Source organism: Notamacropus eugenii, chromosome 5 (genome assembly GCF_028372415.1).
Source record: "Notamacropus eugenii isolate mMacEug1 chromosome 5, mMacEug1.pri_v2, whole genome shotgun sequence".
NCBI lineage: Eukaryota > Metazoa > Chordata > Mammalia > Diprotodontia > Macropodidae > Notamacropus > Notamacropus eugenii.
The window spans coordinates 91,830,225-91,856,524 of NC_092876.1; the positions used below are offsets into that span (position 1 = coordinate 91,830,225).

The window sequence follows — 26,300 nt, forward strand, 5'->3', positions numbered from 1 at the left end:
CCCAATCCCTTCCTTGCCATATTTTGAGAATGTCAATACTTCAGTAGTTAAAAGGATCTAGGATTTCACGATAATAGGCACAGCCTTCAGTGGTGTATAGAACAGGACTAAAGGCTATGGAACTGAATGGGATCATTTAGTCCAGCCTTTCACATGCAAATATTAACCCTTGATGGTTTGGAATGGTAGGTGACGATTAAAAATTCATTTGTTAGTAAGTAGTATGATTCAAACCTAGGTGTTCTGACTCTAAACCAATACTCTATTCATTGAAGAATGCCAAGCCATTTGTTGTGGGAGAGAACTTTATTATTTATTAAATTGTTTGATTCTTACTTTGTATAAGAAGTCGCTTAACTCAGTGTAGTGTATGTAGGTCCTGCTGACCCCTGAGACCATACAAGGGTCCAGGCTTTGTATTGGGACCTCACCCTGAGTTTGTGTGTTTGCTTAGCCTAAGTTTTATTGAATATTTCTTAACTGTAAACACAGTGTGTTATATGCTCAGTTTATTCTCTTTACACCCTTGCTCAAACTCTATATAATGTAAAATCAACAAAGACTGAGGGAAATCTCAACTATGCATATTTTTCCTGGCTCTTCCTTTGTCTGTAGAACTTATTAAAATATTTTCTAAAAACTAGTATAGATTTTGACTTTGTTATTGACTCATAACTATCATGTTTTTCCATAGATCTTCTTCAAAAGATCTACTTTCTGGTTCTGTTTATCAGTCAAGACTTTGTGTATGAAGGCATGTGTTTAGGTGTGTTAGTTGGTTATATTTGTTTCTTGGTAAGTATTTTGTAGATACTGCCACCTTGGTTCATTATTCCAAGGTCCAAATAGAGATTGCATCAGCCAAACATATTGAGCATAACAATTAAGACTGGTTTCATTGCACAATCACTCTTCTTCATTCGAAAGAAAATAAAAAAAACATACCCTGGATTTTATTAGACCTTAGGGATCATAATCTTAAATATGGGAATGAGTCAGATGACAGACTGAGTATAGTAGACCTCATTTATCTTACTATATGTGGAAATCTTTCTACAATGTATTTCCTTTTTTTTAAAAAAAGTGGTATAAAGAACATGCTTAAGGAATCTGGGGGTGATGCATACACTAGAAATGTAGTTTGGCATAATTAGTTTTACTTTGATAATACCATTTCACATCTTTACTCTTATAACTAAGAGACTTATGACTGCACCAGTCAACTTCATTTCTCTGAGCCTCAATTTCTTTACATTTAAAATGTGGCAATCTTTTAGTATTACTTAATGCATCAAATTATAATAGAAACAGTCATTGTGAACTTCAAAGTGCTACAGAACTGTGAGTTACTATATTTATTTTATGAAGGAACTAAGGGAAGATTCCACTGTGTCTATGTCACTTTCTTTCAGACTTTTTTGTCTAATGTGGCTGTGCTTTGTATCTACCAAGGGGACAGGGTAGAAATCACTGGAACAGTAAAAGCATGGTGACATAGCAATTCAGTCTGTAATCTGGGGTGCCTGTCTCATAAGGGAACTTGGGTCAGTAAAGTTCTACAGTAGATCAAGTGCCTGGCCTGTATTCAGGAAGATTCATTTTCCTGATTCAAATCTGTCTTCAGACACTTACTGGTTGTGTAACCCTGGTTGAGTCAGTTAAACTCTGTTTGCCTCATTCTCCTCATTTGTAAAATGATCCAGAGTAGGGAAATCAGACTTAGTGGGAGGAACCAATATCCACAAAGATAGGAGTGCATGGACAGATAATCATATAAGGTCAACGTAATGATAATAAATATATCACAATCTACACGTAAATCTAGGTAATTCTGTCCCAGCAATGTACTCAGTATTTGAAGGGAATAATGAACACATACACAAAATTAGTACAAAAGTTCAAGTAGAGAAATCCCAGGTTGGAGACAAAATGGCAGAGGAAAAGCAGGGACTTGCTTGAGCTCTCCACTAAACTCCTCCAAGTACCTTTAAAAATTATTCTTCACCAATGCCAGAGAAGCAGTACCCACAAAATGACAGAGTGAAAAAAAATTCAAATGAAGACTACCTTGGAGGTCTACAGGGAATGTCTGCTGCACCAATCTGAGAGAAAAATGAGGTCTACTGGCACAAACAGGTCATATCAGACCTCAGCAGACAGAATAACTAACAGCTGTGGTGGTTTCTCGATTTCTCAACCCACAAATTCTAAAGACAACTCAGATTGTCAGTAGGAAAGGTATGTCAGACTTAGGGGAGAGAGGAGCAAGATCTGCATTGACTACAGCATCAGGGCATCAGCTGTGGCAACAGAGGCAGTGGCTATTTCTGGAGCTCTCAGCCCACAGTCAGCGCAAGGATCCAGAGGCTCATCAGAGGAGCATTACAGGGATATCTGATGGTGCTGAGATAGAATTCTCTTTTTTTGTCTGTTCTTGGATCTGGGTTGCAGTCTTGGTTGGCACATCTGGAATGAGGAGGAGCGCTGGCTTGGTGGAGCTTGTGGTAGCGGTGCTTGTGGTGGCAGTGGAGAGGGAGTCCTTCTAACAGTTCCAAGACAGAAAAAAGTGCTTGTTGATATTCACAGACTACAGCATGGACCAGGAGAGGAGTGGCACCCCTCCTTTCATCATATAACTTTAGAAGAACTAATAATTTATAGGTCCCTAGAAACATCTCTGAAAACAGCTGCACAGAAACACTGAAGCTTGGGAAAGCATACCCTAACCACTGGAACCAGAAACCCACCTTAACAAAGAGCTAAAAAGTCAAGTAATTGAGTAGGAAAATGAGCAAACAGTGGGGGAAAAATTAGAGTATAGAATCTTACTTTGGTGACAAAGACAATAAAATATACATCCAGAGCAAGACAACAAAGCCAAACTCCTTTATCTAAAGCCTCCAAGAAAAATATGAATTGGTGACAGGACATGGAAGTGCTCAAAAATGATTTTTAAAATCAAGTAAGAGAAGTAGAAGCAAAATTGGGAACAGAAATGAGGATGTAAGAAAATCATGAAAAATAAGGCAATAGCTTCCCAAAGGAGACACAAAAAAATGCTGATGAAAATTACACCTTAAAAAATAGGCTAAATCAAATGACAAAATAAGTCCAAAAAGCCAATGAGGAGAAGGACTTAAGAAGCAGGACTGGCCAAAAGGATAAGGAGGTCCCAAAGCTCAGTGAAGAAAATAATGTCTTAAAAATTGAATTGGAGTAAAAGAAAACCCATTGGTTTGAGGTAATTTACACCTCTCAGTCTCCAGATTCCAAGATCCTCTTTCTGTCTCAGCAGCTAGCCATTGAAGTTCCTTCATGAATCATGATTTTCTGTTAGATTGATAGTTTCATTATTTGGCTGAGTTGATACACACTTGGCTTTATTAACTCCTCACTGGACACTAATCAATGCATTGAAGAATTTGTCTGATTCCACTCTGTTCCATTACTCAGCTCTTCTAATATCTCAAAAACCATAGTATCCATCCCTTCTAGCTACAAGCTGAGCTCATGTGTGTTAAACATGAAAGAGTGTTGTACTTTCATGAAATGTTGATGACCAGTATCCTAAAACTGGCTAAAGGATTTCTAAATCTGCTCCTTTTCAGGTTTCTTCTTCATCTTCTTTACTTCTCAGTAATAACATGAAACAATGCAAAGAGGTATCTTTTATCTTAAATTCTTTCTAACAATATATAATCATAACAGAAAGAAGAGTATCCTTTATCCTTTCCTCAGTCATCATTGTAACTCATAATCAAAAAGAATATATTATCTGTTACCCTGTTTTTCTGCTTAGAAGCAGAAGGTGTCAGAGAGACTCTAATTAGCCAGCCAGTGCACCTGTCAGGGAGAAGAGAAAGAGACAGAGAAAAAAAAGACTCAGAGATTCATTAATGCTGTTGTGAAATCTGTCTTTTCACTGCTCTTATCTTTCTATATGGGCAGCTAGGTGGTACAGTGGATAAAACACAAGTGCAGGAATCAGGAGTACCTGATTTCAAATACTGTCTCAGAAATTTGACACTTACTAGCTGTGTGACCTTGGGCAAGTCACTTAACCCCAATTACCTCATCCTGGGTCATCTCCAGTCATCCTGATGAACATATCTGGTCATTGGATTCAGATGGCTCTGGAGGAGAAGTGAGGCTGGTGACCTTGCACAGCCTTCCCTCACTCAAAACAAAGTGAAGTGCAAGTCATGTCATTATTTCTCTAATGGTATGGTCCTCTTTGGCAACGAAGGATGAACACACACATCTCACACATTTAGATTCTGATTCTTTTCTAAGAATGATTTCATTCTGGTTTATGTATTCCATTTAGTTTGAGTGTACCTACCTAGTGATTGTGATCCATGACTCATTTTGCAAATGGCAAGTGAATACATCTTTATCATCTGCCTCCAATAAATAAATTGCATTTCCTGCATAATCATAAAACAGGGCTCATTTCCATATTTATCAAATAATGAATCTAAATTCTCTTGAATTCTTCCCATGCACATCACGGACGCATAGGATGTTGTCCTTCCCCTCAATACTCTCAGTATTCTACAGCTTACTGCATTTAAATGAGCAACTGCTTTCTAAACTAGTCAGATTTAACATCAATAATACATTCTCTTAGAACTAACAGAACTATGTCTCAGACATTAACTGTCAATGCAGACTTTACTCAGCAACTGTTTTTCTTCAACAGAAAAGTGATGAATCTCTTAGTGGCTCACTATCTTATATACGTAAAATTATTACTCTTGTTATAATGAGATGAACATATAGAGTTAGAATGAAGTGAAAATAGAGACTACAAGAGGAAGAGATAATTGCCAGGGAAGGACATTAGAGAAAATTTCAAGGACAATATAGCAACAGACGTTCCTGCTTGGTCCTAAAATTATAATTCCTATTATTCAGAACTTTAAGGATTGCATTTTCCACACAACTACCCTGTGAGGTAAGTAGCTTCAAAATTATCCTTAATTTAGAAATGAGGCTCAGAGCATCTAAATGATTTACCTAGTATTCCAAAGATTTTCTTGGGTCTTAGACATTATCCTAGGTCTTTCTTACTCCAAGATGAGGGATGTTATCCAACATGGTGTCATCCTTTAATATTTTTCCAGTTAGATACCATTTCCAGAACTGCCAGCTGCTACTGACTAAATGATGATATTATATTTAAACCAGTTTCTTAAAAACAGGAGGAGAGAAGTCAAATAATGATACTTATTCCCTTCATTAAAGGCAACTTTAGGAATTTTTACCATCTTTGATCATTTCTTTAGCTTTGTGGCCTGCCCAAGACTTTTGGGAGATTGCTGAGCCCCCGACAGTTTAATGAGATGGCAGGATGTCAGAGTTAGAGGGTAACTGAAACACTGAGGAAAGTCCTGGTTTGGTTGTACCTAATGATTGTGATACATTACTTATTTGGCAAAGGGGAAAGCATTAAAAAATTAGGCATACAAATTAGAAAATTGTTCTGCCAAATATCACCGTTCTTCATTTCCCCATTGTTCTAGTACTGGTGAGGGGTATAATCTTTTCATACTATATAATTTATCATGACTGGAAGTATATTTTTGATATTGTTGTGGTCTGTATATTAACACACAAATATTTGTGAATAGGGGTGCTTAACATGGGAATCCTATGGCCATTAGATTACCCTTCCTCAGTGGGACCAGAGCATTTAGAAATTTAAAGAATAAAGAGAAATATTTCTGGATTCAAACCTGTTGGACTCTGCCTTCATGATCCAATTCTGAGCAGGGAGATTTAATATACATCATCCCCTGGCTTGAATGAGGCCCTGAGAAACAGCCAGGTAGGGTAATAAATGATGAATTTCTTGGATTCTGTACATTCAATCCTTTTTGATCCTGCCTTGAGTAACCTGTGTGACTTTTTCTTCATACATGTCATAGGTAAGATAGGCCAGTGCCCTGCAGGGGAATGTGCTTAATGAAAGGGGTGGGGCGAGGTCCTGGAGTTTGCCTCAGGAAAATAAAAGAACTTGCTAACAAGTAGAGTTATGCAACAATGTAATGGAGGTGCTTTGCAGAGTCATTGATTCCTGAAGTCACTGAGTCAGTGAATGTATTTAAGTATTGTATTGGCTGCCAGATCACAATGTAGGGATTTTGTAGAGAGGATTCCTGTTCATATGTGTATGTTCGTCCTTCATTGCTGAAGAAGATCATGCCATCAGAGAAATAATGACATGAACTGCATTTGACTTTGTTTTGAGTGAGGAAGGGCTGTGCAAGGTCACCAGCCTCTCTTCTCCTCTGGGGCCATCTGGATCCAGTGACCAGATATTCATCAGGATGACTGGATATGGCCCAGGATGGAATGGGAGACCTTGGCCCCTTTAGGGCAAGGCCTATTCAGTGCTCACTTAGAGTGAGGTAATACCCACTCAGTGAACAGGACTGTTTTAGAAGTAGTCAACAGATGGCACCTTTAATGAGGCAAAGAAAAGTAACTAAATCATGCTTGGGGAAAAACAGCAACAGTTACTATTGATAATCACTGTTAAAGCAGGAGGGTCCAAAAAACAAATCTGTCTCCCTCTCCCCTCCTTCTCCTATCCAAAGGAAGGTAAATTTGGATGGCCAGAGAATGCTAAGTTAGCTTCGGGTTTACTGGCTACTTCCTCTCCTCTCCTCTCCTCTCCTCTCCTCTCCTCTCCTCTCCTCTCCTCTCCTCTCCTCTCCTCTCCTCCCCTCTCTTCTCCTCTTCTGCCCTCCCCTCTCCTCCCCTTCCTTCTCTTTTCGTTTTCTATCCTTTTCCCCCCTTCCTTTCATTTTCCAAAATCTTATACCTACTGCACACTGAAGCCCATAGATTGTACCACACTAGACGCCAGCCCAGACTCCACTTAAGGGCTGTTTTCTGGACCCTCTTGGCTTAAGAGTGGTTATAAATAGTAACTGTTGCTGTTTCCCTCCCAGCATAATTTAGCTATTTTTATTTGCCTCATTAAAAGTGCCATCCCCTGACTACTTAAATAGTCCTATTCACTGAATGGGCATTACCTCACCTTAAGTAATTACTGAATAGACCTTGGTCTAAAGGGTCCAAGGTCTCTCATTGCATCCTGGGCCATCTCCAGTCATCCTGATGAATAGTTGGTCACTGGATACAGATGGCTCCCAAGGAGAAGTGAGGCTGGTGATCTTGCACAGCCCTCCCTCACTCAAAACAGTCAAGTTCAAGTCTTCTCACTATTTCTCTGATGTCATGGTCTACTTTGGCAATGAAGGATGAACACAACAGCCTGTTTGTAGACTCAGTTGCCTGAATGGGAATCCAGCTAGCTAGAATGAAATACTTTGATTGGTGCCAGATAGTCCTCTTTATACAAGTGAAATTCTACAGAGGTCATTTTGTTCTTGCAATAAGGAGAAATAGTTTGCTTCACTGGGTCCATTGATGTGTAACTGCCACACATATGGTCTTTGGGCTGGGTTACAAAACCCCTTCATTTTCATATATCAAATCAATTGCATAAGCTTATCACTCTAAGTTCACAACATCTCACATACTTCCATTCATTTACACTGCCCCCACCTTTGAAAGCCCTCATCTTCTATGACCTGGACTATTACAATAAAATAGCTGCTGTCTGTACTGTAAGGCTCTCCCCACCCCAATTCATCCTTCATCCTTCAGATATTTTCCTACAGCCTAATTCTGACCTCATGGCCCAAACTCATTGAACTCAGTGGCTCCCTATTATCTTATCAGTTAGTTATAAATGTCAATATTCACCATCATCATCATCAACTACACTAACATCAGGCATTTATTAAATACTCTGTTTCAGTCACTGGGGATATGAAAATTAAAAACAAAACAAAACAAAACATGATCCCTTTCTTGAAGGAGGTAATATTCTAATGGAATGTTTTCTATTTTAAACTCTTCACAACCTGCTCCCTTTCTTACTTTCCATTCTTCTTATCTATTTCACCTACCACTTACCTCCCCACTTTTCGAGAAAGATACATAGATACTCTCTAGATACACTCTAAAATTCAAATACTTGCTGTTCTTTGCATAAGACATTCCATCTGATTGTTATATGCATTTTCACTGGCTGTTCCCATGCCGGAAATATAGAACTTCACTTCTCAGAATTCCAAGTTTTATTAAGGATTCAACTGAAGTGCGATTTTGTACGTGAGGCCTTTTATTAATCCTACCTTCACCCTACCACCCTATCCCCAGCCACAAGTACACTCCCTCTCAAAGCTTTCTTGTAGTCATTTTGTATTTATTATCTGTCTTAACCAGACTAATATTTCAAAAGCAAGAATAAATGAATCACTAGCTCTTTAACAGGAATATAAGGCTTGAAATTACCCACAAAGCTCTCACTGCTGCAGAGATGATGATGATGATGATGATGATGATGATGATGATGATGATGATGATGATGGTGATGATAACAATAGTAAAAATAACGAGAATGGTAATAATAAAGCAGCATTTATATGGTTCTTAAGGTTTCGTAAAGCACTCTATACACATAATCGCATTTGATCCTCACAATTACCCTGGGAGTTAGATGCTATTATTATCTGCATTTTACTAATGAAGACACTGAGGCTGACAGAGATAAATACTTTCCCCAGGGTCACCCAGGTAGTAAGCATATGAGTCCAAATTTAAATTCAGGTCTTTTTTACTCCAAATCCAAGTCCAAGTCTATCTGTTGCACCACTGCACTGCTGCTGGACCACAAAATATCCAGGAAAAGTCTGAGACTAAAAGTAATTGACAATCAATGTCACAGTTCATAGACTAATGGACCTGGAGTCAAGATGACCTCAGGTCAGATCTGATCTTAGATGTTTTCTTTTACTAACTGAGTGATCTTAGGCAAATCATTTAACCTCTGTCTCCCTCAGATTCCTCATTAATAATAAAAGGGATAATAATAACATCAACATCCTAGGTTTGTGAATATAAAATGAGAATATTTAGGAGGTAGAGCCAAGATGACAGAGTAGAAGGATGGGCCTGCTGTAACTCTCCGCCATAACCCAGAAAGTACCTGTAAAAATGACTTCTAAACAAATTCTCAAGCAGCAGAAGCCACAAAGTGACAGAGTGAAACAGATTGCCAGCCCAAGACAGCCTGGAAGGCTAACAAGAAGGGTCAACCACACTGGGCTCAGAGCAGAGCGTAGACAAACCTGGGCCATGTGGCAAAAACAATACTGGAGCAGGTTTCAAAGCAAGGAATCACAGGTGGCAGATCTAGTTCCCAGATTTCTCAACCCACAAATGCTAACGACAGCTTCAAAGGTCAGTAAGAAAGCTCTTTCACTTGGGTGAGAGGGGAGTGAGATCAGTCCCAGCCTAACCCCCAGGGTGGTGGTAGCCACTGAGGCAGCAGCATCCACTTCAGGAGCCCTGGCCTAAAGACCTTGGGTCATTTGAGTAGCTGATCTGGATCTCGGGCCTAAGTGGTGATTCTGGGGTGAGGAGAGCTGGCATGGTGGAGCTGGTGGTGACTGTGGGGAGGGAATTCTACTCACAGAGCCAGGGTAGAAAAGAAAGAGTGCTTGTGGTTGCTCACAGACCAGACCACAGGGCAAGAGAGGAGTACACTCCTCGGCTTTGATTGTGCCACCTTGGAGGAACTGAGAACTTACAGGTCCCTAGAGATTTCTCAGAGAACAGCTGTACAAAACCTCTGAAGCCTAGGATAGTATATCCTCCACTTGACAAAGGACTGAAAAGTCAAGTAACTGGTTGTGAAAATGCCCAAAGAAGGGCAAAAATAAGATTATAGAAGGTTGTATTGGTGTAAAGGTATTTTCTTCCATCCTTTCAGATGAGGAAGAACAATGCATACCATCAGAGGAAGACATAAAAATCAAGACTTTTGCATCCAAAACCTCCAAAACAAATATGTAGTGGTCTCAGGACCTGCAAGAGATCAAAAAAGGATTTTGAAAAACTGGGAAGAGAAATGAGAGCTATGCAAAAAAATCATAAGTGAGTCAGCAGCTTGTTAAGGAGATCCAAAGAAATGCTGAAGAAAATAACACCTTTGAAAATAGACTAACCCAAATGGCAAGGGGTCCAAAAATGAGGAGAAGATTGCTTTAAAAAGCAGAATTGATCGAATGGAAAAGGAGGTTCAAAAGCTCACTGAAGAAAATAGTTCTTTAAAAGTTATAATAGAACACATGGAAGCTAATGATTTTATGAGAAATCAAGAAATTATAAGACAAAATCAAAAGAATGAAAAAATAGAAGACAATATGAAATATCTTATTAGAAAAACAACTGACCTAGAGAATGGATCCAGGATACTTAATTTAAAAATTATTGGTCTACCTGAAAACAATGATCAAAAAAAAGAACCTAGACTTCATCTTCCAATGAATTGTCAAGGAAATCTGCTCTGATATTCTAGAACCAGAGGGTAAAATAGAAATGGAAAGAATTCACCAATCAACCCCTGAAAAAGTTCCCATAAGGAAACTACTAGGAATATTGTAGCCAATTTCCAGAGTTCCCAGGTGAAGGAGAAAATATTATAAGCAACCAGAAATAAATAATTCAAGTGTTGTGGAATGCAATCAGAATAACACAGAATTTAGCAGCTTGTAAACTGAGTGACCAAAGGGTTTAGAATATGATATTCCAGAGGTCAAAGGAGATTGGATTAAAACCAAGAATCACCTACCCAGCAAAAACGAGCATAATACTTCAGGGAAAAAAGTAGGCATTCAATGAAATAGGGGACTTTCAAGCATTCTTGAAGAAAAGACCAGAACTGAATAGAAAATTTGACTTTCAAACACAAGAATCAAGAGAAGCATGAAAAGATAAATAGGAAAGAGAAATCATAAGGGAATCCCTAAATTGAACTGTTTATATTTCTACATGGAAAGATAATATTTGTAACTCTTGAGACTTTTCTCAGTATTTGGGTAGTTGGAGGGATTACACACACACACACACACACACACACACACACATACACAAAAAGATAGATATATATATGTATATATATATGTATGTATGTATGTATATATCTGCTCCCTTGTCATGGAAGTGAAAAAGTCATCTCACTGATCTTTGAAGTGTCTTTGTCTTCTGTTGGTTGAGGGGTCTGCCAACCTCCACTGCTGGGGATACTGCCTCCCGAGGCATGCTCCTCCTGGCACTGGGCTGCCCAGGCTAGGCTCTGCTCCATTCTGCATCCGGTGCAACAGACCTTTCCCGTTGGCCTTCCAGGTCACCCTGGGCTGGAAATGTCCTCCACTCCATCATTCTGTGGCTTTTGCTGCTCTAGAATTTGTTTAGAGTCTTTCTTCACGGGTATTTTATGGGCTGTGGAGGAAGAGCAAGGGTATGTGTGTCTTTCTACTCCGCCATCTTGGCTCCACCCCCCAAAATACTTTTTTAAATTAGAGAATGATTGTAAGTTCTTTTTGCCCCTACAGATAGGATGAAGTTCTTGAAGAAATTAGGGAGAAAGGTGTGTATGAAAATAAAAACAATTTCAGTCAAATACAATTTTCAAATCTCATATAAATAAAATTAATACAGACAGAATGAGAAGAGAAATTATCCCACAAAACATCTTCACAGAAAATATGTCTGAGAGTGATTATCTATTCAAAATATTTGTGACATTTATATAAATATATAAGAAAAGGACACTTCCCCAAAGATGGCCAAATGAAAGAAAATATTCTATTTGCGAGAGAAGAAATACAACTAATTTATTGACAACAGCATGAAAAAATATACCAAAACACTTACAAAAGAAATGCAAATTTAACAAAAGAACACATGATTTTACCTTGAAAACATGAAACTGGCAAAGTTGAAAATCACTAATTTTGGAAGAGTTTTGGAAAGACATACCCACAACCACATTCTTAGTTCAAGCTATAAATGAGCCCACCATTCTGGAAATGACATTGGAACAACAGAAACACTGAGGGAAAAAAATCACTAAAAAAATCCCCTTAACTTAGCAATACCAATATTGATCCTACCCCAAGAAAGACAAAGACAGAAGGGATAGACCCCATAGGTACCAAAATATTCATAACAGAAGACTGTGGATATAGTAAAAACCTGAAAACCAAATTAGGTGCCCATCACTTATTGAATAAGTGAATAAATTGATGAATGTACTAGATTATAAATGTGGTATAAGACATATTGAATATTGGGAATTCAGGGAAACTTAGGAGGACTTTATAATAACATGCAGAACAATGTAAGTGGATTTAGGTGACTATACAATAGCAACTATAATATGGATAAAATCAACATGAATGAAAAATCACACAACTTTGATCAGTGTCATATGTATATATAAAGGGAAATAGAGCCAGTTTGGAAATATTTCTACTCTTCTATAAATAAGCAAAAGTGCAATTTCAAATATGGAAATCACCTTTTATAAGACACATAGAATGTATTTTTGAAGACAAATTTGGAGTACATGTTATACCTAGTATCAAATTGGATCATTCCATGCTTAAATGTCGCAGTAAATTATCTTTCTTTATCCACAGTTTTTCCTATAAGAATCAAACGGCTCTTTGAAGCCCTAACTTGACTATGCCTCCCAAGTAATGTTTCAATAATGACCTAGTAAGCAAATGAAAGATTTTAATAATCTTATTATTTTGATTCTGTTCTGTAATGTTAGGATCATAACAGAAGAGCAGGAAGAGATCTCAGAGGCCGTTCACTTAGTGGAATGCCCTTATTTTGCACATGAGGAAACTAAGGATCACAGACGTTAAGGGACTTGCCAAAGACCACATAGGTTGTAACTGTTTTGGTCCCAAGACTGCTGACATCCCAGTCATTGCTCTTTCCCTTCTCATACTGAATGCCTAAATTAATGAGCTGGGACCTAGGTCAGAGACTAGGGAATTGCATCATGCTATCAGCTTCAGAAACCCAGAGATGAGATATTTATCCCAGGAGAGAGGCACTCCTGCTGGAGCCCAGGGGTTTATGAGATCCTACATAAATCCTTTGGTCCTGCCATCCTGACCATGGAGAGCAATAAGGAAAAGAACCTGCAGGCTCTGACACTGGAAACAGTAGAGAGAAGGACCATATTGGGTGAGTTAACCAATGAGACATTGGGGAACCCAACGGAAAGGAGAGAAATCATGTGGTACTAAAACAAACCACTCACAGATGGAAAAGGACCTCTTTTGAGGCTTGCATCTTAAACATCCCCAGATATTTCAGATACACTGAAGAGAACAAGGACTCTTTTCAAATAGTTCAATTTCATGTGTGAAGCTTACCCACCCTATCCATCATCTGAGCAAAATCATCCCAGATACAAGGACTTCTCTAAACAGCTACTGTAGCCCAGACTACTTTTTCACATTCTCTCTGATTCCCAGAAAGAAAATTTGAGTCCAGGATGCTGGCATTGAATTCTTGTCCACATGAAATGGAACAATTCCTTGGTCCAGTCAGCTGGTCATGTGGTCTCCTTTTCCTGAGAAATAAATGAATAAATAAATATTGCTGACATGGCTGTTTAATTATGTCATCTAGGATATTTTTCAGGAAGAATTGTGCATGTTTTTTCCAAAATTAAATTTGGAGGTTTGTTTTAAGCTGAGGACATGAAGATTTTTTGCATTAATATATCCCTTGATCTTACTTAAAAAGGGCACTCTACACTCATGTCTGCTCAACCTGAGCACAATATCAGCACCTCCATCTTCTTCCTCACAGGCTTTCCTGGCCTGGAACAGTCATATGTGTGGATTGCCATCCCCTTCTCCTCCATCTATGCTATGATTCTCCTTGGGAATTGCATGATACTCCATGTGATCAGGACTGAACAGAGTCTGCATGAGCCTATGTTCTATTTCCTAGCCATGTTGGCCCTCACTGATCTGTGCATGGGGCTGTCCACTGTACACACAGTCTTGGGGATCCTGTGGGGGCTCAGCAGTGACATCAGTTTGGATGCCTGTATTGGACAATCTTACTTCATTCATGGTCTATCCTTTATGGAATCTTCTGTTCTCCTTGCCATGTCCTTTGACCGTTACATTGCCATCTGCAACCCACTGCGCTATTCCTCTATCTTGACAGCTGGCAGGATAATCAAGATTGGGGTAGCCACTATAATAAGAAGTTTCCTCTTTATCACTCCTGCCATCATCCGTCTAAAATTCTTCAATTACTGCCGGCCCCATGTTCTCTCTCATTCCTTCTGTCTACACCAGGACCTGCTCCGCTTGACCTGCTCTGACATTCGCTTCAACAGCTTCTATGCACTGGGATTAGTGATTTGCACCCTCTTGTTAGACTCTATTCTTATCCTTGTCTCTTATGTCCTAATTCTGAAATCTGTCTTGGCTATTGCATCTAGGGATGAAAGGCTCAAATCTTTCCAGACTTGTGTCTCCCACATTTGTGCTGTGCTGGTCTTTTACATCCCCATCATTAGCCTAACTATGGTACACCGTTTTGGCAAGCACCTCTCCCCTATAGTGCATGTCCTTATGGGTAATGTTTATATTCTCTTTCCACCTTTAATGAACCCAATCATCTACAGTGTCAAGACGCAACAGATTCGAAGTAGGATACGGAGGCTCTTCTCAGGGCAGAGGTACTGAGTTATTCCAGTGTTGTGTGAAAATAAGATATTTTTTATTTTGATATTTGGGGTAATAGTAGTAGTAGTAGTAGTAGTAGTAGTAGTAGTAGTAGTAGTAATAGTAATAGTCGTAGTTGTAGTCGTAGTATTAGTAGTAAAGACATTGTCAAGACCATTTGGTTCTTCCATTAGCATTGTGTTTGGGACAACTAAAATTCTGAGTGTCCAGACAGAATGTACTGGATCATTGATTTAGCAAGTCTCCCATCAGAAAGAAAATGCTGAGGGATACAATATTGCTGAGTTTAGCCCTTTGGGGAGAAAGTGCCACATTAGAATCAGAGGCTCTCTGGTTCACTGAAATGGAATAACCACAAGCACGGATGGTTGCAGAGATATTTTAAGGATGCTCTGCCTCCAGGTATTAGCAATGTTGTATGACTACCGAGTGACCTGTGTGTAGGACCTTTAAAGAAAGGATATAATACCCACAGCTTGACGTTGCCTAGGGTATAATAACATAGACTCACAAAACATTTATATAACAAGCATAATATAATTGAATCTTAATGTACACTAAGTTCTTGAAATGGTTACTCTAGCTGAGAACCAAAGAAATGTATATCACCTACTCCCTTTTTTGATCTTTCACTAGTTTTCTCAGACATCCAACTTTATCATGATTATCAGTCATAAGGAAAATGTCACCCAATGATACCTGGAATCTCCTAATCATCCTGTCTGCTGAGAGGTCTCAGAAAGATTCATGCCTTCGGGGCCCACTGAAGTCACACTGAAGCATATCTCTGCTTCTGAGTCCAAGTTCTCCACCAAACACACAAGGGGATTCCATGGGATTAAGTTTTTGAATGTAAAGAAATTCTGTTTTACCTTTTATATAGAGAATAGAGTTGTTGCTCATTTGATTACAAAAAGAAGAAAGTAAGGAATGTTTCTACAACTGGTTCTCTCTGCCCTTGACCAATTACTCTCCTTGTCATCTAGGGTTTTCTCCCATGGGGTAGGATATGCCTGGAAGGGAACAAAGTGTGCATTCTATCCCCCTTGTACCAAGCCACATTACTCCCCTATTTCAATATGGCACAATATTAAATCCTCTGTATTGGAGCCTTCCAAATTTAACTCCTAGTTTTGCTACGCTTCTGCAGCATAGATAGGGGGAGATTTCAATGTATCAATTTAAATTCCCTCATGTAATTTTTAGTAAAATTTCTTAAACCATTGAATATTAGCGTTCTCAGTCTGGAGAAGTGATTTTAACATTCTCAAGGACACAGACTTCTCTTTCTTTTATGTGTCCCATGAAACACAACCTATTTATTTTTTTCTTTCTTCGACAAGTGTACATATTAAAATACTGTACCTTTTCATGCATATTAGATTGAAAGTATTTAGCTAAGTATGCAAATGCGATTTTGTAGAATGTTACCATTTTAAGGAGAAACCAGTTCTGAGATAGATAAGGTCAAGAGAGCATCTCTATTGACAAGTGTTAAAAAACAAGAACAATACATTTTTAAAAACAAAACCAATATGAGAAGTTACTTTCCCCAAATATGCACTTTTTTCCACAAAATGTTTTGGTTTTTGTTTGTTTGTTTCTCTACCTGTTAATGGCAGCTTGTGAATGAGGAGGAAAAAGTAAATGTTTGACAGCTGCAAAATAATTGTGAAAAATGATATGATTCCTAAAAGAGAGAATAGTGATGATGAAAGATGTGGGGGAGAAAAAGAGGTAATATGAAGAATCCCAAAGAGAAAGAGAGAAAGGAGTCTTTGTTGGGTGATGAGTGAGCATTTGATGGGAGCTGGAATAAAGTAAGGAAAAATTTAGAGCTTGATTGACTTGATCTTAGCTTCAGCTCGTAATTCATGTGTTAAAGATATCAGTCACATGCCTCTCAGACAGAGCTTTAGGTTGTACTGCATAGAATGACAGGTTTATATAATCTCAGTGTAGAAAGAGGACTCAGAGTTTAACTATCCCAGTTTTAATATGATTAGGTACTATGTCCTCTGGACAGCTAGGTGGGCTAGGAATCAGGAAGACCTGAGTTCAAATTTGGCCTCAGACATTTACTAGCTTGCTGACCCTAGCCAAATCACTCAGCCTTGATTGCCTCAACTTCTTCATCTGAAAAATAAACTGGAGAAGGAAACAGAAAATTACATTTGTATCTTTACCAAGAAAACCCTAACTGGGGTCACAAAGAGCTGAACACAATTGAAAAATGACTGAACATGAACAAGTTTATATATAGAGATATAGATATATGTCTATCTATATATCTATATCTACATATATATATCTATATCTACATATATATATATACATATACATATATATATATATCAAGCAAACTACCTGCCTTATCTGAAAACTACCCCTTTGCAGAAATTCCCTACATATATTCTGCTCAGCTTCTTAGCCTTGTACCCTTGTTTGAACTCTATATAATATAAAATTCACAAAGACTGAGAAGGAGCTCAATTATGTATGCATTTTTTGTTTTCTGTCTCTCCCTTTCACTGTACAACTTAATAAAATTCTCTCTAAAAACCTGTTTAGATTTTGGGTTTGTGGTTGACAAATAGTGCACATGCTCTTCCATATTTCTTTAAAAGATCTACTCTCTGGTTCTCTACATTGGCCAAGCCATTGTGTGTGTGAGAAGGTATGTTTAGGTGTGCTAATGGGTCATATGTATGGGGTGGTATTTTGTAGACACTTCTGTGTCTAGGACCTGTTTAAGACAGGTGACTATAGTAACAGATACTAGCTCAGTGATCACAAGCTGTTAAGACATAATATTTTTGTAAAATTCTTAGAATACGCATGCTGAAAAGCCACATTAGATCTCTCAGTCTCTGTTATTCTCTTGTTTTTTTCTCTCTTTCTGTGTCTTTCTTACTGTCTCTCTATTCTCCTTTCCTGGGTCTATGTCTCTCATAATAAATGGAATAATTCTGTTTTAAGTGCTATCAAAGAAGTGAAGGAAAATTGGGGGAGTGGTTCTGTCATGAGGAGGTGAGGCAGTGTGGAAGAGGAAAAGATGTAGTTTCAGGTAGAAGGAAACTGAAATTCGAATATTAGTGCCTGGATCCAGACAACCATATGAAGAAATAGCCGTTATGAAGCAAATCATTCTAAACAAATTGAGGTGTCCACATTGGGATTTGATGCCTTTGGACAGAGTGGGTTGCTTTTCAGAAAGGTAGTCAGTTAGCAAACAAGCATTTATTGTAGAAAGCAAAGTACTTTAAAAAATGCCAGATAAGGGCAGTTGAATATACTGTAGAATAACTTCTCAGCCAGGCATGGTTTATAATAGATGACCTTTAAAGCTCCACCAACTCAGATTCCATGATACCCATCATACTACATGTTTTCTTTGTATCCTGTCATAAACATTGCTGAAAATTGATTCTGTCCCTCTGTTATCTCTTACCCTAAATGCAACTGACCTCCTTCTCCAATCATACCTACCTTGATGATATTATTTACCCTACTGGTGATATGTTAATAATACCTTATATCATCATCAGCCTTATTTCTTTATATTGTTCTTTTGGTCCCTGACAATTATAATTCTTGAAATAAGAGGTGATAAACAGCTCAGGAAGATACAGCCTAGCAATGAGAATGCTGGTCATGAAGATGTGGGTTTTTTGGGCATGGAGGATCTAGGAGTTGTTGAATGCTTCTCAATGAAATTCCTAAAATGTGATGTCTAAAATGAATAAAATTTTCTTTTGATATCTGTATTGATAATGTATTTTTGTTTATTGTTAATATAATTTTGCTTCTTAATGGGGCAATCTTCCCCACCTAGTTATGGGCCTGGGAAGATTTGTAGGAAGATCCACACCTTTTGTTAATAAGACGTTAGTTTTCAAAGGTTATAATGCCGTATGGCTCAGAAAAATGTCTAAGTACTCTGAGGTGAGTCTTTCCTTTGGGTTTTACTCTTTGGAAGTGTTATTTGGACAGACGAGACTCTGGGTAGCCACTAAAGAGACCCTAGGCTTTGAAAATCCCAATGTTAGTACTTCTCTCTCTGGTCATTATGTATAAATGTAATGGACAGACAGTTGGATCTGTCTGTTGATATATGATGAATGTATTGTGTACATCAGACGGTTGGAAGCCATATCTGTTGATTATTTTGATTTCTCTCTATTTTCTCTGAAGTTCAGGGTGCTGACTTTTTCCCTGAACTAAGTGAATGATACATGTGCTTGATTAAAGTGATTGTTGAATCCTCAGAATTTACTTTCCTTTTAGAAAAGCTGATCAAAAAACCTGTGACAGCAGGCCCTCTTGTATATGTCAGGGTGCTTGTTTTTTACAGCATTCAATCAGGAAAGAGTGCATTAGCCTTATTATTCCCCTTTTTTTCAGAGACTATAATCTTAAGAATGCTGCCTGATTGAGCTAGTTAAAGGGATTTCAATTTCACAGTGTTTTCTTTTATTGAACTTTCTCTTAATAAAAACTCAGATATTTTCAGAACAACATTCTCACTAAGATTCCTTGTAATTGGCATCTAAAGAACCATTCCTATCCCTGATTTTAATTAGTTCATGCCCTTACATCTCAGTCATCCTATGTGGAACTACAAGGTTAATTTAGATCAGAGATGGTGTTTCCCAATATTATTTCTTTATATTCCCCATTTTTTCTCTTTTGTATGCATTGCTAATCAAAGGTCTCTGTGTTATATAGGGGTATGCATGCACACACATATGTGTATATATGTGTATTCATATATATGTTTTATTTATGTATACATATTCATATATACTTCTACATGATTTTTTATTATGTATGATTTTTTGTCGCTTTGCATTAGGATCATCAGTATTTTTCTGCTGAAATTCAATTCAACCTAATTGATACTGGTAAATTACCTCTTCTATGTTTAATACCTACACTGTGAACACTACTGTGTTTAAATCAGATACAGTCTACTAAGTAATTGAGTATTCAGTGTAATTGGGGGTCAGGGGAGAGATACAAAGGACATATACAGATTAATATAAAACAAAAATTTTTATATATGTACATATGCATACAAACGTATTTATACATAGTTATACTATGTGCATATTTGTGTGTGTATGTATATACATATAATATATACATATACACACATATGCATCTGTGTGTGCACCCATATGTGTAACAATAAGTTATAAATGTGTTAGAGAGGCACTATAAAAGAATGCTAGGAGAGCCCATAAGAAAATGGTTATCACCAACTGGAAAGAAGGTTTCACACATGTGGGGTTTTTAACTTTAGTTTTACTGTGTGGGAAATAAAGAAGAAAATATATGGTTGGAGAGACATTCCAGCTATAGAGAACAACATGCAGGAAGGAATGCAAGTGGGCTATCATGGGATACCTGTGGTGAGTGCTAGAATTTTCCCACAGTTTAGGGAATGTGCAGGGGATGATGAGATAATGTTGAAAATGTAGAATAGGAAGGTCAAAATGTGTCAAGGATATAATATAGTAATGAAGGAAGATAACAAAATCTAAAGCTGCATTAAAACAGGTATAGATTTTAGGAATAAGGAGATGAAAGGTCCCTTTTAGTCTGCTCTGTATGGAACTTATCTGGAGCACTGAGGTTCTAATAAATTCAAAAGAACAGGGCAGCCAAGATAGTGAAGGGTCTCAAGGTGACAATATGTGAGGATTGTTTGAAGTAACTAGGTATGGTAAACTCGGAGAAGAGCTGGAGTTTGTATATGTAAAGGTAATTGTTATAAATGAAAGATTAGACTGCAATAAAATTTAGGCTTAATAAAAGCAAAAATTTTCTAACAATGGGAGCTTAACTAAAGTACAAATGGCTTACTTTGGGAATTGGTAAATTCCCCTTGTTTAGTTTTCAAGCAATGGCTAGATGGTGTGGTGTTGCATTTGTGTTAGACTGGCTCTTATTAAAATTCAGCTTGGATTCAGTGACACATGAATACCCTTCTAGGTTATATGATTTCATAATTTTGGAATCATATAAATGTTTTTGGACAGATGAATGAGAAGACTAGGGAAAAGGCAGAATGCCTGGCCAATTACATAGCTTCTGTTTAAGGGAATCAAATTAGAGTAAGTTAAATATCTACTTTGATACCTACAAGCATCCATTTTAAAGGAGGAGAAAGAATTGATAGTGTCTGAATAGAGACCAAATCATATTTTTATTTTCTTCTTTCTTCTTCCTTCCTTCCTCCTCTCTTTCCTGCTTTCTTTCTTCCTTCCTTCCTCCTTTTCTCTCTTTCCTCCTTTCTTTTCATCTTCCTTCCTTCTTCATTTACATCTTTCCTTCCCTTCTTTTTGAATTTTCTTCCACAAAACAATTAAAATGGAAATGTTTTACATTGATTCTACATGTGTAGCCTGTATTTTGTTTGTTTGCCATCTCAGTGAGGGGGAAGGGAACTGACAGAATTTGGAACAGAAAACTTAAATAAAAGAATGTTACACAAAATTTTACATGTAACGGGGAAAGAAAATATTTTAAAAAAAGAAAAGAAGAAAAGAGAAAATGTTTAATTGGAAAAAATAAGATTGCTTTCAGATTAATACCTTGGTTTCTCCCTTCATCACAATTAGTAGGGCATGCCACAAGAAGGAATCCATCAACCACCCACTACACACACCATTACTGAACCATCAGTCTTATTTTATATCATTGTGGTGGCAAGGTCTAAAGAAGATATTTGAATATGATGTCCTCTCCACAAAATGATACTAACCTATAATATATCAAGTATCTTCTGATTGGTATCCCAGGACTGGAGGACTTACATACCTGGATCTCCATTCCTATTTGTTTGATGTACTTTACAAGGATCCTTAGCAACAGCTTCTTAATCTTCCTTATCATCACTGAGCACAGCCTCCATGAACCTATGAACTTTTTTTTCTCTGTGCTGGCCCTGACAGAACTCCTGCTCTCCACAACCACAGCATCCAAAATGCTGGCCATTTTCTGGTTCCATTCTGGAGCTATCTCCTTTGGCAGCTGTGTGGCCCAAATGTTCTTCATTCACTGCATCTTTGCAGTAGAATCAGCCATTCTTCTGGCCATGGCATTTGATCGTTACGTGGCTATATGTTACCCGCTGAGATATACTACCATTCTTACTCCCTCAGTCATTGGAAAGATTGGGGTGGCAGCTGTGGTTAGGGGTTTTCTCATCTGCTTTCCTTTCATCTTTCTGGTATACCAGCTTACTTATTGTGGGCAAAATATCATTCCCCACTCCTACTGTGAACACATGGGCATAGCTAGGTTGGCCTGTGACAACATCAAAATCAACATCATCTATGACCATAGTCCTAGTGTCCCCAAGTCTGGATGTCTTGCTCATCATTATTTCCTATTCCTTGGTCCTCCATGCTGTCTTCAATATACCTTCCTGGTCTGCCAGACTCAAAGTTCTTAACACCTATGGCTCCCATATCTGTGTGATCCTCATGTTCTACATATCAGCCTTTTTTTCTTTCCTTGCTCACTGCTTTGGAGGCAATATCATTCCCTGGCATATTCATATTCTGGTGGCCAACCCCTACATGGTGGTGCCTCCCACACTCAATCTCATAATTTATGGAGTAAAGACAAAGCAAATTCAGGACAGGGTAGTAAAAGTCTTCTCCTTCATTAGGACATGTTGCTAATATACCATGAAAAGATTCTGACACTGGCCACGCCTGATACAACATTTTGAATTAGGTGGTGAAATAGCAAGTGAAAGAGAATAAAATAAAATCCATTAAACATCAATAAATAGTTCCATGCTTTTCTATTACAAACAACGGTATGCTGGTAAATGTTTAACAACTGATTTCCTAGAAAAAATACATTAAATTTTAAAGTTTAATCTGCATATTAATAAAATCCCCACTACTTATAATCAACCAAACAATAAATCAAGCCTTGATTTGTAGAACTTTTGGTTTCTGAGGTATAAATGCTCATGTTGAAAACTTAACGATCACTTCCAGGTGATTCAAAAGTTGATTACACTTCTCCTCAAGTAGGAAAAAGAAATTTAAATTTGACTTTTAAGTCCTTTGTTGCAATCACTGAAAATCAGTGTGATATAATGAATAGTGAATCCCCTTGTGTCTGGTGGACCTGACTTAAATCCCAGATCTGACACACATACTGAATAGACAAGTCACTTTATATCTTAGTACTACAGGAAGTTCCCCAAAACTATAAATTGCACAACAGTTGTTGAACTTCTAGGAGTTACCTGCACAAAAGAAATTATCTATATGGACAAAAACAAAATTTCCTTAGCACATTTGCTAGTGAACAGTCTAAAATGACAGAAGAAGAGACAATAAATAAGCCATGGGTTTCCCAGAACCTTTTCTGAATATTTAAAGTTATGTAACATGTAAATCCAGAGACTAAATCCTTGGCTCCTTCGCACTTGTTCTGTGATTTGTCCAGGATTAATAACTGATTGGGATACCTCTACATTAAAATGTGATGGTCACAAAATTCAGTCTTGCAGAAGAGTTAATAACTCAGTGAACAAAGATTTATTAAGTACTTATAATGTCTGAGATATTGTGATAATTGATGGGCAAAGAAGGGCAAAATAGTCTGATCTCAAGAAGCTTATATTTTGTTAGAGAAAGCATATAAATAAACAATCACCTACAGGATACATATAGAATAGAAAAGGTAATGTTAAAAGAAAAGTCTCTTCCCTTTGAGAAATTGAGCTTTCCTTTAATTATTACAGCAGTGGGGACCTATGGGTGCAAAATTTGGAATATAATCTCATACCCTCTTAATATGTTGATTAATTTTCCTTTGTCTCATTTATCTTTTTAAAAATTTTGATCTTTGTTACCAGGAATGGTTCTATGGGGAAGTGATGGGGAGGGACATATTCAAAAAGGAATATAATATAAAGAGAATCAATAAAAACTGTCAAAATTTAATAATAATAATGATAAAGAAGTACAGAATATAAACTCAACATAAATTCAAAGTACAGCATCACAATCAACAGAGATAATAGGTTTAGAGGCAAATGTTATGCATATATCAGTTTCCTGAATGGAAATTCAGAAAGATATAGTGCAGATAGTTTTAGTTTTACACATTGTGCTTGCAAGAAGAATTACAATTAAAAGGAAAGATGGATGGATGAATGAATGAACAAAAAAAGCATTTACTATGTGCTTCCTATGTGGAAGAGTTCTACTTAGTGTTGGGGATGCAAATTGAAAAACAGAGACTGCAATGCTCTCAAGGAGCTCATATTGAAATGTGGGAGGCACATAATTAGGAAGTTTCACCTATCAGTCAGATGGAAAGGTATGAGGAGTTGCAAAACCCCACCTGTTTCTGATGGTAAATCAGTGGATGGTCCGATGGATTTTAGCAGTGAGAACGTTCATTTATAGGTCTTCTGTAGCTGTCACAGTCATAGTTGCCAGATTACATCTTCATGGTAGCTATTTCCTTGTATAATGGCTCAAGAGGGCAGGCTAGAAGTGGGACCATTGGCCCGGAATGTGCTACTTGAGCTGCTCGTATTTACCTGCCCATCATCAATTAGTCAGCAGTTAGACCTGCTTGTGGTAAGGCTGGTGGGACTCTTCCAGTGGGACTCTTCCACCTCAATTATCATTTGAAGGGACAGAATGGAAGGCAATGTTATTCCCAGGGCTCTTGTGGGTTATTATTTTGAGTTGTCTCCATTGAGGAATAAGTTTAAATGGTGATTGAGCAGGTAACAGTGCTTCAAACTGTTTTGTCTCTCTCCCTCTATTGTAAAAAGCATCAAAATATTCAAATAAAATGGCACAAATTAATTTTTTTCAACATGAAAGATTGTAGCGTAGACAGATGGAGGGTTGTACTTTCAGGAATGAGTGATGTTTTACAAAAGATTGTAGAACCTGTTGAGCATACTCACAAGGCTATCCCACAGGGTAGAATAAAAAGTCAATTGCTCATCCTCGGACTGAGATACTGATTCATTTCTGTACCTCTGAGGATTCCAAAGTCTGGATAATTGGACTACACAATAATAGTGCCATTTTTGTTCTCTGTTACTTATTGAAGTTACTGTGATCATCAAGAAATGGATATGTGCTTTGTTCTATACAGGGTTTTGCAGATCAAGAGATCTATCAAAACGTGGAAAAGGAGAAAAATGAATGTCTCTGCTTTTTAGCATCATGCCATCCAGATTTGCCATACCTTTCCTTCCAAGGAACAAGTTTTTCATTTCACGGCTGCAGTCACTGCCTGCAGGAATTTTTGAGGCCAAGAATATAAAATCTAACATTTTCTATTTCTTGTCCCTCTGTTTGCCAGGAAGTGATGGAAGTAGTTGCTATTTTTTTATGTTAAGCTTCAATCTAACTTTTATACTCTCCCCTTATCAACAGGTTTCAAAATTCCTCTTCACATTCTGCCATAAGTAAGATATCATCTGCATATCTGAGATTGTTTATATTTCTCCTGGCAACCTTAATTGTGGCTTTTGATTTATGTAGCCTGGAATTTTGCATGTTGCATTCTGTATATAAGTTAAATAAATAAGGTGACAATATAAAGCCTTGTTAGAAATCTTTTCCAATCTTAAACCAATCAGTTTTTCCATGTTCAGTTCTAACTTGCCTCTTGGCCCGAATATAAATTTTTCAGGAGACAAGGAAGATGAAATGGGACTCCCATCATTTTGAGGACTTGACACATTTTGTGATCCACACAGTTGAAGACTTTAGTGCAGTCAATGAAGTAGAAGTATATTTTTTTTTTGTTTTTTGTTTTTTGTTTGTCTTTTTCTGGAGCTCCCTTGCTTTTTCCACAATTCAGCAAATGTTTGCAATTTGGTATTTATTTCCTCTGCCTCTTTGATAAACAGCCTGAGCTACTCAATTCACATATTGTGAAGCCTAGCTTGCAGAATTTTGAACCTAACCTGGCTGATGTATGAGATGGGCACAATTGTTTAGTAATCTGAACATTCTTTGACATTATTCTTCTTTAAGACTGGTTTGAAAGCTGACCTTTTCCAATCAAGTGTCCACTGTTGAGTTTTCTAAATTTGTTGGCACACTGAGTGTAAGACATTATCAGCATCATCTGGTAAGATTTTAAATATCTCAGCTGGAATTCTTTCATATTCACTAACCTTATTGTTAGCAATGCTTCCTAAGGCCTACTTGACTTCATTCTCCAGAATGTCTTGCTCTAGATCTGTAATGACACTGATGTGGTTTTGGTTACTGGCTATGTTAAGATCTTTCTTGTATAGATTTTTTGTTTATTTTTCTCCTCTTTTCTTCATCTCTTCTTCTGTTAAATCCCTATGATTTTTGTCTTTTAATGCCCGCTTTTATGAAACTTTCTGTTTATACCTCTAATATTCTTTTTTTTTAAATTTATTTATTTATTTAACTTTGAACATTCATTTTAACAAAATTTTGGGTTCCAAATTTTCTCCCCTTTTATCCCCTCCCCCCCCAAACACCAAGCATTCTAATTGCCCATATCAGCAATCTGCTCTCTCTTCTATCATCCCTCTCTGCCCTTGTCTCCATCTTCTCTTTTGTCCTGTAGGGCCAAATAACTTTCTATACCCCTTTACCT

The 26,300-nt window shown here is 37.5% G+C and overlaps 1 protein-coding gene and 1 pseudogene across 1 annotated transcript; both read left to right on the forward strand.

The window, feature by feature from the left end:
* Positions 1–13,709: 13,709 nt before the first annotated feature.
* On the forward strand, positions 13,710–14,654 carry LOC140508740 (olfactory receptor 51V1-like). Its single transcript, XM_072616619.1, has one exon. The coding sequence runs from the start codon at positions 13,710–13,712 to the stop codon at positions 14,652–14,654; it is 945 nt and encodes a 314-aa protein (XP_072472720.1).
* Positions 14,655–21,393: 6,739 nt separating this feature from the next.
* Positions 21,394–22,348, forward strand: LOC140508741 (olfactory receptor 52Z1P-like; annotated as a pseudogene).
* The last annotated feature ends 3,952 nt before the right edge of the window (positions 22,349–26,300 follow it).

Coding starts and splice junctions, on each gene's coding strand:
- LOC140508740 (XM_072616619.1), top strand. CDS start 13,710: ATGTCTGCTCAACCTGAGCACAATATCAGCACCTCCATCTTCTTCCTC.